General features: G+C 46.7%; 2 protein-coding genes across 4 annotated transcripts in view; one reads left to right on the top strand and one right to left on the bottom strand.

Moving 5' to 3' along the window:
• Positions 1 to 1,384: 1,384 nt before the first annotated feature.
• On the bottom strand, positions 1,385 to 14,745 carry LOC137757678 (trafficking protein particle complex subunit 2-like). Its single transcript, XM_068534282.1, has 6 exons — positions 14,731 to 14,745; positions 14,189 to 14,397; positions 6,954 to 7,065; positions 4,282 to 4,425; positions 3,758 to 3,844; positions 1,385 to 2,527 (listed from the first exon to the last, which is right to left on the bottom strand). Exons 1-6 carry the CDS (start codon positions 14,743 to 14,745, stop codon positions 2,429 to 2,431), a joined length of 666 nt encoding a protein of 221 aa, XP_068390383.1. The 3' UTR covers positions 1,385 to 2,428.
• Positions 14,379 to 14,825, top strand: part of LOC137757685 (centriole and centriolar satellite protein OFD1-like) — a 61,985-nt gene continuing 61,538 nt past the window's right edge. For all 3 annotated transcript variants that reach the window (XM_068534299.1, XM_068534298.1, XM_068534300.1), the window contains exon 1: positions 14,379 to 14,550. The gene's annotated coding sequence lies outside the window, so the exon portion shown is untranslated. The remainder of the gene's footprint in view (positions 14,551 to 14,825) is intronic.

Genomic DNA, 14,825 nt, shown 5'->3' with positions numbered 1-14,825 from the left:
TTTTCCCTCTTGGGGAAAACTCCCTAGTTGAAATTAAAACATCCTCGATGGTCCTCATGTTAAAACCTGACGTTTTACATTTCTATAAAACCTTGTGTAAGCTTTCACTTTAATAGCATGATCCTGTGACGGCCGTTCCATCCACAGTGCCAGCGGGGCTTGTGGGGCAAGGAAGCGTTAGGTAGAAAAGAGGATCTGTGTAGTCAGTGGATTCTGAGAAGTTACCACCATGGGCTGTCAACCAGGAAGTGCTGTCATGACCATAAAGTGAAAGGACACGGGTGTAGCAGGGTGGAGGAGAGACCGAAGTTCTCTGCATACGTGGAGAATGTGGGCGCCACCGAAGCGTCCTAGGCAATGAAAGAGGACCGAACCCGATTTGTGCATTCTATTTGGATCACTTCGGGAGTGCTAACGTAGATTACAGGTTTAATGCTGACTTGCGTGTGCTCAGTGGAGCCCGATGCCCTGGGTGCTACTGATGTCCCCCAATTGGTCTTGTGTTCCAGAGCTTTAAGTGACAGTCACCTACTACGAGATCTGAGTTTTGCTGGCTCTTTTGCTGTTTTTTTTTTTTTTTGGTTTCTTTTGCTTTCTTTATGGTCAGCGCCTGGTTTTCCCCTTGTACCGGCCCTGGTTCCATCCTTTCAGCTGTCCTGTCCATGTGCCCACAGGCTTTCCCAGCACGGCCCACCTTTGAGGTCCTACCCACTCGTACGCTCATCGCTGAATCTGCCTTCAGGCTCCTTCAGAGGCAGTCATATGTGAAATCTGACACTTAACTACAGTGATCTACTCCCACAGGGCCTGTGTTATTCGTTCCCATCTCACCGTCACAAGCCTGGTGACAAGGCTGTTTGCAGGGCACCGCTGTTGTGTGGCCGAGCTGGGATCCAAACCATCTCCACCCTACAGCCTCCTGCTGGAGCACCACGCCGCTGCTCCTCACCGGAGCATTGCCACCCTCTGCGCTATACGCTCACTGAGGGCAGAGCAAACTGTATGCAATAAGTACATGTGTGGGTCTCTCCAGTGAGCATGGCGGACATTACGCCTGGATTTCTAGCTGAGTATCTTTTTCTGCTCCCAAAGCTCTGGCACCTAAGTTTGAGGCGATTTGAATCTTGTAAAATGAGTTGCGATATATGTTAACATGCAGACTTTCATTAGGGGAAACAGGCTTAAAATGGTAGTAGTAGTGGTGGGGTGAGCAGCACTTTAAAAATTCAACATTGGGAATCTCCTGGTGGTCCAGTGGTTAGGGCTCGGCGCTTTCACTGCCCAGACCCGTGTTTGATCCCCGGTCGGGGAACTAAGATCCCGCAAGCCGCGCAGGGTGGCCAAAAAAAAAAGAATAAAAAAAATCGATATTAAACTTCCCCAATCTTGGACAAACATCTTTATTTAGGAAATCAAATAAATATGGTAAAAAATTATGCTAGCAACTTGATACAAAGATACAGGACCAAACTTAGAATTAATTGCTCAGGTTATTCAGAATGGAACAACATTCTTCAAGTGCTCACAATTAGCACAGAAAATACGCAGTTATATTACTTGCTTTTCAATGGACATTTACTGGTTTACTGTAAGATCCCACGCTGTTACAGTACAAAAAAGAGGCTACTCCTGCCCCCTCCGGTATACAGCCTAAATGGCCAAGAGCGCAAGTGTTAATGTGATGCAAGCTTTTCTTTGTTTACAATTCTAAAACTGCCTTACAACTTTTTACTAGTACAGCTAGCAACGGGTTCACTTAATCTTCAGTTTACTGTCTGAGGGAAAGGAGACATAAGAACATAACCTGTCACTTTGGTCCTAGCCTCCCACTTTACAAACATGGATCCAGGATTCTAGTATTACAGGAGGATCACTGTTCCCAGTCTCTGACAGGGGCAGGCCTGTGGCATTTGGCACTGCAAAGCTGTCTGCTGTGGCTTCTTGGCTTCTTAGTGTACATATACTACTTCTATGTATACTACCTATACATTTTCATAACATCTCTAGATGTATAGATGAACCCATGTATGTGCTATCAACTTCATTCCCTACTGCAGAAGCTTTTGGTTTTAAATCTGCCTACCAAATCTTGACAATGACATTTGGTTCTGGATTGTTAAAACAAGATCAAGCTATCTGAATGAGGAAACTCAAAAGCTTATTCTCAATTTTCAAAATAAAAATATTTCAAGATTACCGATAAAGAGCTCTTCATAAATAACACTGTTCACAAGCAAATATCAGTCTGTTGATAATCGTAAGAAACTGAATATACTATTTTTAAATATAAAAGCAATTTCATTAGGTTTAGATAGATTGAGACTACAACTAAAACTTTTCCATGCTGTTTAATCAAGTTACTTACAATGTACACCTTCCTGAGTATACCCCATTGTAGTGACACTGTTTACTTCCGAATTTTTTGCATTCAGCTTAAAAGGTGTTTCTTCCCAAGAAACTGAACTTTTCTGTCAAATGCACTTGATCGAATAGGAGAATTGGGTTCATAAAATGGATTCATTGCAAACTAGAAGAGAGGAAAGTATTAAGGTGAGCTTGTCAAAGTAAAAAGGCTGACATCATAAGTCTCTAGAAGGAAAATCTTTTAAAGTTTTAAATTAAGTCATTAAAGACATTCAAAGCAAAAGTCTGAAGACCACATTTTTAAGTTTCAATGAAGATGTTCCACTGTTAAATATTAACAGCCCCTTAAGGAAATTTCTGTCTTGGTGTTGAAGGGAAGTACCTGTGGCAGAACCCATGGTGGCACGTATGCTAAGTGCTGCCTGTGTGAGCAAAACCAACTCCCGGGATCCACCCTGTGTGTGAAATACAACTACATTCAACGTTCATTATCAAGATGTGGATTCATCCGGTAGGCCCTTTGGCTATATAAAACACATGAAAAATCTGACATGCTCAGAGTGAAGGAAAGGTTATCCCACACTGCTTTTAAAAGTTACTCTTGTGCGGTAGTTTTTAACAATCAGGTTTTTAATACTCTCCTTTAACACAAGGTGAGTGATCAGTTTCTCAGATAATGTAATGAGTATATGATAGTATGTGTGAGGGGAAATTAGTACTGGATGGAATCACAAATGAGGAAAGGAGTTACCAACTTTTACACCTTAATCACTTGATGTTGTCCATCTTTATAAGAGGGCTAAATATTCTTACTTGCTACTTCTGACTAGGAATATTGATTGTTAACTGTGCTGATATGCAAAAAATCTTGTCCAAATAGAGAATGTTTAAATTATTAAGAATATACTGTCAGCACTGCAGTTTAACCACTCATATCTTATTACTATTTCATTTTTTCCAAATGAGTATCAAGACATGCGCGTGGCCCCTTTCTCCTTGAGTGACTTTGATAATACATGAATCACTTCCTGTTTATGATCTACATTCATTGCACTGTAACTTACTTGTTAAGTAGATGGAAAACATTTTACATTAAAATTATGAAGCAACTTCCCTTATACAGACTGCTTCTGTCTCTCGCTTTAGGGTTCCCTCATAAAATCAACTATATGCACCAAAAGGGGAAGAATGAAACCGATGTAAAAATAACTACGACTTGTTGTCCTGCCTACGTGGTAAGCTGGTGGTAGAGACCTGCCTGGTGAGGGAGCTGCCGGGAACGGTCCTGCTGGGGGAGAGCTCTGCTGAGAGGAGAGCTGTGCGGTCTAAGGGGGCTGCCAAAGTTGGAATCTCTTTTATAACCAGATTTTACAAGGTACAGAACATACCATACCTTTATATATAAATCATAGACATCAGTAAAGAAGTTCTTTATCCCGTCTTCTTGCCTGATGTCATGCAGCATAATAAATCTCATATGTGAAATAATTAAGGTTTAATCTTCTTTAGAAATGAAAACTGAAAAGCGATCAGTCGATACAATATTCTTCAAATGAGTCACATGCAGTGTATTTTGCGATGGAAAAGGTGAATCCGTACACTGGGCTCAAAGTTAGGTTAGTTTTATCTTGAAGAGAACATAATCTTTTTAAGTTAGAAAATAAGTACAAAATAAAATCACCATTGATATGGTTCAGATAAACCTTAACTTTATATATGAGACTTGGTTTTAACATTATCTGTTAAACAAAAGGTGAGTGTTTTTTCCCCCTAAAAAAATAAAAGCCCCATAAGTGGCAATGTTTACCTAATATTTTGCAGTCCACAGACTCAGAACCTGGCATCTAGGTCCCACCTTGGTCTAGTCTGTTACCCCAACCCTTTGTTAGAGCTCTTTATTAAACAGGTAAGGATATGACCCGCAGTGACGAATGCTGAAACGAACCACTCGTTGAACTTGTCCACCGTCTTCAAGTACATGTTGTTTGACAGCCACATGTTCTCATCTACGAGGTCGAGAGCCGTGTGAGCTATGAACTGGTTCAGATGGTGGTGATCGTCCTAGGTGGCAGTGAGCAGCACCAGATTAACATTTCCTTACGGCGTCAAGAACAGCCACACTTCACTCTGCAAATTCTAGACACAGCTTTCGGGGGGGCAGGGGGAAGCTTTCTGCTTTTAATTTGATTATTGTCATGAGACTTACAGAGGTCTTCAGTGCTTTCACATTATTTTCTATTTTCTAATCTGGTTTCGAAAGCTCAATAAATAGAAACAGCCAATTACTTAGTAAATGAAATGTGTCCAAGAAACTATATTTTTAAAATTTTGCAAGAAGGAAGTTACCAAGTTCTGTAACCATTTAAGCATGTGAAAAAAAGGATACTACATTAGGAAAATAAAAGTAGATCCTGCTTTTTTTTTTGTTTTTCTTCCCCCTCACCATTCCTCCCTTCCCCTCAGCTCAGATCCTGCTTTCAAGAAGCTCGCATCTTTTTAGAGGAGGAAGACAGGAAAAAATGTAGGCTGGGGCTGGGGGTAGGAGGCGGGGCTTCATGTGCGGTGACACCCGGTGAGCAGTGGAGACAGCCTGGCACAGGGTCTTGAGGTACAGGGAGCTCACATGGCAGGGACCTGGGAGTGGCAGGCGGCCAGGCTCAGCCCCAGCTGCGTATCCCCTGTGCCGACAGCGCCAGGTGGTCCTGTCAAAGCCGGGGATGTCCTTTTCATGGACTGTAAAGGCCTAACTGAAGAAGGTGGGACTGTCCCAGCAGAATGTGGAGAAGGAATTCACAACCTGGAATGCAGTCTCACTCCTGTGGAATTCTTACTTTCAAAATGCATTTTTCAAAGAACACCTGTTACAGGTTGAATTTGTGCCCCCTCCCCCAATCCCTGTGTTGCAGTCCTAACCCTCAGTACCTTAGAACGTGGCTGTATTTGGAAAGCGGGTCGTTGCAGATGTAATTAGTTACCATGAGGTCATGCTGCAGTTGAATGGGTCCCTAATCCAATGACGGATGTATTTATAAAAGAGGGAAATCTGGAGACAGTCACGCACCTAGGGAGACTGGCACGTGAGGACTGCAGTTCTGCTGCCACAAGCCGAGAACTGCCAGAAGCTGGGAGAAAGGTCTGGAACAGACCTTCCCTAGCTCCTCTGGACGGGCACGGCCCTGCCGACAGCTTGGTCTCAGACTTCAGGCCTCCCCAGCTGTGAGACAAGACGTTTCTGTTGTTCTAAGGCACGCAGTTCTGGGTACTCTGACGGTGGCCCTGGGAAATGAACATGACTTCCTTGCTGAGGAGGCTGTTCCCGTGCCTGGGCGGCCGAGTTGCCCTGGGAGCCCTCGCGTAGGTAAAGCATGTTTACACTTCACCCACGGCACCGTGACGGAGCCAATTTAACCCTCAGAGGAGTGGACGTGTTTTGTCTGGCTCGCAGTAGTGCTTTCCCTTACACTGATGATCAGTCTTGAGACGTTAGAAGAAAACTGTAGAAATGGTTTACGGAGGTGAGTGGTAGCAGGAGAAAGAAGATCCAGTCATGCGACACTATTTTTACATGCACTGCTTTGCCTACCACAAGGCCACTGGAGTGAGAGAAAAACTGTAAGCAGCCGCATACCACACAGAGCAACTGCTGCTGCAGGGACGCCTCACATCCAAGTGTTAACGAACAGTGTGCTCACGTGAATGCGGGAAAGTAACGTAGCAACAACACCTGCTACAATAATACCTTGGATTTCTATCATATTTTAGTGGCAAGATCTGAATAGTTGAAAAGCGTCTTACACTGGACATTACACATCACATCTAATTTCAAACATCAGTTCCGGTCTTAAGGGACATTCAAGCCTATTTTTGGAGGTTGGGAGAAACAGTATAACCTGTCGGCAATTTACTTGGAATATGCACTTGTACAGGGAGATGGAAGGGACCAGCTACGCTCATCCCAAGACTCTATGGCTCTGTTTACTCTCGGTGGCAACATGTTCTTGAAGCTTGTTTTTCGGGAACCACTCTTGACAAGAAGGTTGGGCGGCGTCACTGGAGAGGAGAGCACGAGGGCACCACACGGCCAGTGGGTGCCACGTGGGGGTCGCCGAAAAAGGCCGCCGTCTCGGGCAGCAGGAGGACATGTAAGTCGGGGTCTCTTTTAACACTCCCAGGGTAAGTGGATCTAGCACGTGTGTCCTGCTGAAAAAGGTGATTCACGGGGACAGAAGGGACTTTCCTGGCATTTCAGGGCAGCACCACATGCTCCTGCAGACCCACTGCAGGTGAGCTATGTTTCTATGTGCTCAAGGAGCCGCCTTCACAGGGGGTGACACAGGGAACTGATGACCAGGGAGGGGAGACCCAGGGCATCTGCTAGTGCGTGCTAAGTGTGTGCTGAATTAGAGCACGAACAATTCAGAGGATACTCCTGGCTGGCTTCTATCAACCTGTGGCACTGCAGAGCAACCCTCATTTAGTTGTGCTGGGTTCGTAGTTACCTCATCTGTCCAGATCTCTTGCAGTTCTAAAATCACATCACACCATTATCGTTACAGCAATAGAACAATTTTTTAAGGTTCCATACGCACTTTGGATTCTGCTTTTCCAGCTGGCAAAAACTCCATTTCAAAAACTGGATTATCATGGTGACCAACAATGACAAAGTAGAAGCTTCCAGACATTGTCTTCAATATATAGCTCCTAATTAAATGAAAATAACACATATTTTTAGTACTCAATAGTGAAAACCAAAAACCAGGAAGTGACGAACTCCATTTTTTTTTTTTTTTAACTTAAACCTGAATTGTAGAGGAGGTGGCCCCTAAGCTTGGCATGCTTTCCAGTATGCCACCATAGATACATGGCTTTTGGATGATACACATTAATCTGTGATATGTCCTGGAGAATCCACTACTACCTTTTCATACGGAAACTGGAAGACCTCTAATATGAAATCATAAGAACAACATTCTCATGATCCAAAAGTGTGGAACATTTAGGGTAAGCTGGCTTAAACTTGGACTAGATCAGTCAGCCTTGGCGCTAACACATGGGTGCTGATTAGGAAATACCTGACTTGCCTTGGAAATTTTCAGGACGGAAGCTTCCAAGGAAGCTAAGAACCACTCTAGCGCATGTCCTTTACAGAAAGGAGAGCTCCTGGAGCGGTCAGCTACAGGCTGTGTGGTACTTGTATTCCCACCTCAAGGGGCTATGCACATAAAAGAGCCTGTTATATGCCTCTTCAAACACCATTTATGAGAGAGGAAGAAACAGTTTTGTACTCTAGAAGAGACGGAAGAGGTCATAATCCAAAAGGAAGACATTCTGAGTCATTAAGAGGTCTTGGAACGAGGGTTAATAGGTTTGCTACAGGAATAAAACAGAGAAAGTGGGTGGTGGTAGGGGAGAAATCAGTGATTCTGGGGCATTTAGCACAATTGAAATCTGGATGGATGGACGGTCAGACAGGCAGATGCATTTATGTATGTATTTTTCGCACGAGGTCTTTGGAATCAGAACAAGCTAGGTTCACGTCTAGCTCTAGCTACATGAGTGCAGGCACTTGGAGACATGGGGCCTAGGAAGGCCTCCTCCTGGGGCGGGGATCTGCTTCATTGGGAACGTACAGTAAGGTGCGTCCGAACCCAGGGCCCATCGAGCCTCACTGGGACTTCCACGCAACAACATCTGAAGACCTTGGAAATGTATTTCCTGATGAGTACAACATTTTGTAGAGGAAATCACAGCATGGCTGGCCCCTTTCACTCTGGAATTGGAAGGCTGTGACTGGAAGAAAAGGAAGATAGGAGACTCATGGCATGATGAAGTGAGTCAGATTTAAAAGGTTATTTGGGGCAGCGGTTGGCACACTACGGCCTGTGGGCCCAATCTGGCCTGGTCCGTCCTCTCACTACCATCTAAGGCTGCTCCTGCCCTACAATGACAGAGTGGGGTGGTCGCCACAGAGACTGTCTGGCCCTTTACAGAAAAAGGGGAAAGATGAGAAAAAGACCCAAACAGTAAAACTGGACAACAAAGGCAGGCAGGAATGATACAAAAGCTCTGCAAAACCAGGAGAATTGGCAGTAATTCTCAAGCACAAGTGAGGGGAAGAGGGATGGGAGCCTGAAATTTTAACCAAGTAAACAATGACATCATTCATTCTTGCCAGAATAGGTTTCATAGTTGGAGTTTGCCAAGGGAAGGGCTTACTTTCTTCAGCACAAACATTTAAGCAGCAGCAGGGGGGAAAAATATACTGTAAGGAAGATACTTCTCCCCCTACACACATTTAGAAGCAGCAAGAGACAACGTATGTACAAGGAAGATTACCCTCCTCCCCACCTTCCCCCAAACCCACTCAACCCTATGTGGGGACCCGTGTCTGGGAGACAAGCACATCCTAAGAACAGCGTTAGGATAAACAGAAAGGCAACTGCAGGAAATACCACATAAAGGGTCGATCACAAACTGCTCAGCTACGCAGAACCAGAGCTGCCAATCGTGTGATTTCACACACAGCTGAAGAAGGTATGCAACTCTTGATTCCATTCTGACAAGGAAAAGCTGCAAGGTGTAGTGGAAGAAAAGGAAGCCACAGGAGAACATAACCATTTTGTCTCAGGAAGGGAATGTCCACAGTCATTTAATACTTGGGGCTTCTCTGCCTAGGTGGTGAGTAGAGGTGAGACACGCTCTAGAATTCCATGCTGATAAGGGAACTTTCTGCGAGGATGGAGATGATCTACACCTGCTCAATTTTTCCATCACCTAAAATAGGGGCCCTTCAGGTGTCTCCAAGGTCTCGAGGTATGGAGGCAGTCACACAGAGCTTGGCAATGGATTAAACTGGGGAGCTGTGGGAAGAATCGAGCATGTTTCCAAAATGTCTGGCTGAGGTGATCAAGCAGAATATCAAGATGATGAACCTGTTCACTGAGAACGGAAATAAGAAAGGGAAGGAAGACGGATGAAAATGAACAGGTCAGTTTTGAACGTGTGGTGGTAGCCAGAATAGCTCCCCCGAGCCCCACCAAGATGTCCACATCCTAATCTCGGGAAACCTGTGAACGTTAATCTATTCAATACATGGCAAAGGGCATTAAGGCTGCAGATAGAACTAAGGCTGCTCATCAGCTGATCTTCAGATAGGGTGAGGATCCTGGGCTACTCAGGTGGGCCCAATGTAATTACAAGCATCTTTAAAAGTGGCAGAGGGCAGCCCCAGAGGAAAGTGCGGGGGAAGCGTGGCTGTGGAAGGATCGCCACGGAGATACAACATTGCTGGCTTTGAAGGTGGAGGAAGGCGTCGTGCGCCAAGGAATGCGGGTGGCCTCTAGAAGCTGGAAAGGACAAAGAAACAGATTCTTCCTGAGAGCCTCCAGAGGGGATTTCAGCCCAGTGAGACCCATGTTGGACGTGTATGCTACAGAACTGTAAGATGATAAATTTGTGTCGTTTTAAGCCAGTAAATTTGTGGTAATGTGTTGTGGCCACAGTAGGAAACTAACACATGTCAAAGCTGAAAAAACCTGCAGGTATAAGAAAAAAGGAAATACTCCAGGAAGTGTCAGCAATAAAGGTAGAAGGTGCATTCTATAGAGACTGGGGACAAAATGAGTTTATTTTCCGTGGGCCGCGGGTTTCAGAGCCCTGTGGCAAGCGGGGGGAGGGCGGGCCATGGTGCAGTGAGGTGAAGCCACTCGGAGCAGTAGGGGGATGAGAGTATGGAAGAGAACAGCGGCTGGGGCTGGGTTTTTCCAGCAAGTATCCCCTACCGCTAACAGCCCTTCCCCCCGCCCCTTGCCGAAAGGACCTGTGAGGAGGGGGCCGTCGTTTGGGCAGTGTGTGTGTGGGGCGCGGGGGATGGTGCTGGAATATAGGAGAGGGAATGCAGGAAAGAGAGGCGTTGGGGGGATTAACTCTCCTCAACAAGGATGAGAACCTTCTGAAAGTTCCAGTGCCGAGGCCCTCGGGGCCTCAGGGGCCTGATTGATGAGTGCTGTGTCTGGGTGATGAACAGCACGTTTGTGAGAAGTTGCCATAGTTGTTAAAGTACCAATGAAGAAATCCTCCCTTGTAAGGGCAGGACTTGTCGGCTGAAGGGAGGGGAGCCAGGACGCCCATCTGTGGTGAAAACAGCTGTTTGTGGTGGCTAGAGCGTCTTGAGCTGCTTTTGAGAGAGGTAACTAAAGAAATGAACAAGGAGCTCTGGATTTCACTGAAAAGACCGTGTACAGGATGTAAGAAGGAGGGCACTAACTAGTAATGAACGTAAAAATGGGACCAGAAACCTGTGAGGCTAGCATTAGAAGGGCAAAAGCCCAAAACAAGCTGAAATGTGAGGAAGGCTTTCAGGTTACCACAGGAGAAAGCAAGGGAGAAAGGTCAATTAGTTGAGGCACCAGGTACATAAATAACACGGGACACAGGTGTGCTGAACTTGAGTTTTCTCAAAGAATGATTCTCACACGGCAAGTGCGGAAGCAGTTAGGTGAGGCAGGCTGTGAACCCCAAGACAGGTATGTTAAAGAAACAGTTGGGTTGACAACTGACGGTATAACTACTGGTCAGTGACGTTTGAGAAATCACAGGAACAGAAGAGAGCCAGTAACTGTTACTCCAACTTTGAGAAACAGAGAGGCTTGCCTCCCAGTCTGAGTACTTCCGAAGAGATTAAAACACCAACAGAAATAGGTATTAAATGCCTGTCTTCGGTCAGACACCATGCTGGGAGCTTTTATGACAAACTAAGTCATTTAATGTGAATCCCTAGACAAAAAGAGTGGGTTACAACTCACTCGCTTGTTCTAGGAGAACAAGTTATGTCAGACCTACACTCGCTCTTGAGGAAGGGAAATACGGAGACGGTGAGTCACTTTCTGAAGTCCTGTGGTTCTCTGCCTAAGAACCCAGGGGAGACCTGTAGCCTGGATGACAGCCTGTGGTACCCCCAGAGCCACGGCAGTGCCGGGGCCCAGGAAGTGCTCGTTCTCTGCTGAAGGAGGGACAGTGCAGGGCTGACGAGAATGTTAAAGTGCTCCATGCCAGTCGACAGCATGGGGTCTCGAGGGAGCCTTTGAGGTTGACCTTAACCTAGGCCAGCTCAAGGTTTGCATCAGTAACTGAGATGAAGCCAATTTACCACACCCAAAGATAACATGCTAAGGGCACCTAATTTATTAGAAGGCTAAAGTTAGGATTCAAAAGATCTCCATGGCTAGGAGAAACAGGTGACATGAGGACAGAATGTAAAAGGATTTGGAATAAAGTCCTGTACTTGGGCTTAAATCAGCCGCACAACAGTAGGATGCGGGAGACCTAGTGTAAGAGCGCTCATCTATGAGAACCCGTTTTCATTCACTGCCAGCTAAATCGGAGGCGGCAATCTGATACAGCGGTCGAAAGAGCGAATGCAAGTCTAGGCTGCACAAAGAGAAGATGATGTCCTCATCACTAATAATACCGTCTCTGGGGGACATGCTCAGTTCTGGGAATCACTTTTTAAAATCATTAACTCTGAGCTGTGTGTGCTGGGAGGGGGGAGGCATCTAGGCTAGGGAAAGCAGACAGAAGCTACTGAAGGAACTGAGACAAACCGGGGGTGGGGGGAGACGTTTTTTGAGGGGACAGTGGGCTATGGTGCACTCTTTAAATACGATGCTGTCTAATGGGAAGGGATTTGACTAGGGACGGCAAATGGGTTTTTTTCCCGTGAGCCCATTCTAATCAACTAGCAGTGAAGGCCAGGAACTGGTGCTGAGAGAGATTCTGAGACTAAGGGTGGTCAGGGGGAAAGGCTGCTGTGATCAGTTACCCACATCTGCTACGGGTTTGGGAGAGGGCAGTGCCTATGGGAGCGCCAAGTATTTGCTAGCTCTGAACTAGACAGACTTACTCCAAACTGTTCCAGAGGCCAAGCCTAGGGCTGCTCCTTTGAGGTTACATGGAAAGACATTTGGGTCAATATAATTGAGAACTTTGTAACAATTAAAGAACTATCAGGCTGCCTTGTGAAGTGACACCACCCCCCGCCCCCGATCACTAGACGTGTGTTACGGGGAGGCTGGAAGACCACTAGTAGTGCCAGAGTGGGAGGATGAACCCGATGAACTTAGAAGGCCCCTCCGAGACAACTCATGGATGCCAGTTCCAAAACCACCCATTTTTACAGCAAACCTCTTTACAGCCTCTATAGAGGAACTTCTGGAAAACTTCCCTGTGCTCCCAACAGCAGTGGCTTCAGTTGTTCCATAGACCTGGGGCTGGAAGACTAGCCTAGTGTGGCACAAGACATGTCCACTGCAATAAGCAGGATGAATACTGTTGATAGTTCTCTAATAGGACATTTTTCCTATTAATAATAAAAGCAATTCCTCTGCCTCACCATAAGTGAGGTTATGCTGGCTTTTGGACATTTAATCTAAATATATTCAATTTGGGCACCGAAGGTTGGGGGTAAGAGGGTCTTCAGTCACAGATGTGTTTTTATTTAACAGTACTTGCAACATATTAACATCGTCTTAGAACATTTTTCATCATCTCACTATTCTGCTCAAAAGCCTTAATGTTTCTCATCTACAGGGATCAAGTACCAGTATTAAAAACGTAGTCCCACATTGCTCTGTACAGCTTTTCTCAACCTCATTGCTCTACCCTGGCTACAGTGGACTGGTATACTTTTTTTCTCCCCAACTGATTGTGTCCACTCCAGATTTATTTCTCTCTTCATGCCTGTAATACTCTCCCTCATTTCATGTGTAAACCTCACCCATCTTTCAAAGCCCACCCAAATTCCTCCTCCTCCAGGTATTTCCCAACACCAACCTACACGCTCTCTACCTCCTATGGAAGCCCTGTCACTCTTGATGCCTCTTAAATTCTCTAAGCCTTTCACCACCGCCAGGGGTGAAAATTCATTGTTCTCATTAGTGCTGTTCACAAAACCATCACTGGCCCAATTTAGTCCCCATGGGGCTTAGATACCTTATACCCACAGCATGGGGCTCTGGAGTCAGGCCAGATGCCTCACTGCTCTTGAAAGGGTCCTGATTTTTTTTTTTTTTAATTCCTTTCAGAATGTTCCCCCTTCCTCCCATGCTTTTTGCCCACCATCCAAATTCAACCCAACAAGGCCCTGATGAAGTCACACTTTTCAGAGATGTGCCCACTCATGTCCATCTCCAACCACTTTTCTAAAATCGTTACCCAGTCTACAGTGCATCTTAGTTCTTAGTCAATTCTCTGGCTGTAATGTTTTCATTATTGTTTCTTGAGAGACTGGTTCCTTTTCTTTCTAATGAGATTTAGTTATCTGGGGGACCCGGCTCACCAATCTTCACAGCACGTACAACGATGGGTACTCAAAGTTTAGCTCACTGGTTTTCAACCCGGGGCAATTTTGCCTCCCAGAGGACACGTGGCAATGTCCGGAGACATTCATGGTTCTCAGAACCGGGGGCGGGGGAGAGCAGGTGCTACTGGCATCTATTGGGTAGAAACCGGGGATGCTTGCTCAACATCCTGCAGTACACAGGACAGCCCCACAACGGAGCATTTTCCGGCTCCAAACGGCAATAATGCCGCGGTTAAGAAACCCGGGGTGAGCCGAATGACCCAGTGAGAGGTACAAGAAGCAAAGCCCCCGAGCAGGTGGACGTTTGCAGGTTGAATCGCGGTGTGGACTGGCCCGGTGGGTTGTGAAGAGCTCAGCCGGCCCCGGGGCAGAGGGGAGAGACAGGGCCAACACTCGGATCCCGTGGGGCCTGGGACATCCCCCAGAGTCCTGGAGCGCCAGCCGCCCGCTTGCTCCATTCCCTACCTGCGGCGAGACGCCGGGAACGGAAACGCCCAGTCAGTTCCCGCGGCCGAGACCCGCGTTCCGCAGCTTCCGTAGGGACTCTGCAAGCAGCCCTCGCGAGACTCTGCAGTTGAGCTATCGCGATAGTGGGCGGAGCTTCCAGCCGCAGCGCGGCGCAGCTCCGGGCTTGCGCTGTAATGCTCCAGAGTAGGGCGGCTGGGCTTGGAAGACTTCGGGGAGGGGAGGGATCAGGTCTGAGCGGTTCCAACTCCGGCTAGTGCCGCGCCTTCCCTGGCCTTCTGTCTCCGGTCTCAGCCCTCCAGCCGCCCGTGAGAGTCCCGCGTGGGCCACAACCACGCCCACCTATCAGAACCGCGGAGAAAGTAAGTGCCGGTCTCTGCCTGAGTTCTTAGTTCGGAGTTCAACTTGTTCCTCCCGTTTTTCTGGGACAGCGGCAGGGCTCTCCGGCCAGGGATTCCCCTAGGCCTGGGCTTGTACCCCGGTCTCGGGCTTTAACTCTGGGCACAGTGGGGAGGGCTCGGGAGGAAGCTGACACCTGATACCTCAGGTAGATACATCTGCCCCCTCCTCGGGGCGGGCGGAAGTGAAGCCTTTGTTTCCGTTAAACCGCCTTTGGCTTCCTTGGAGCCCACCGATC

The sequence above is a fragment of the Eschrichtius robustus genome, assembly GCF_028021215.1.
Source record: "Eschrichtius robustus isolate mEscRob2 chromosome Y unlocalized genomic scaffold, mEscRob2.pri SUPER_Y_unloc_3, whole genome shotgun sequence".
In the NCBI taxonomy this organism is placed as follows: Eukaryota; Metazoa; Chordata; class Mammalia; order Artiodactyla; family Eschrichtiidae; genus Eschrichtius; species Eschrichtius robustus.
Note: the sequence above shows the minus strand (reverse complement) of the source record. Positions and strands in the feature narration are given on the sequence as shown.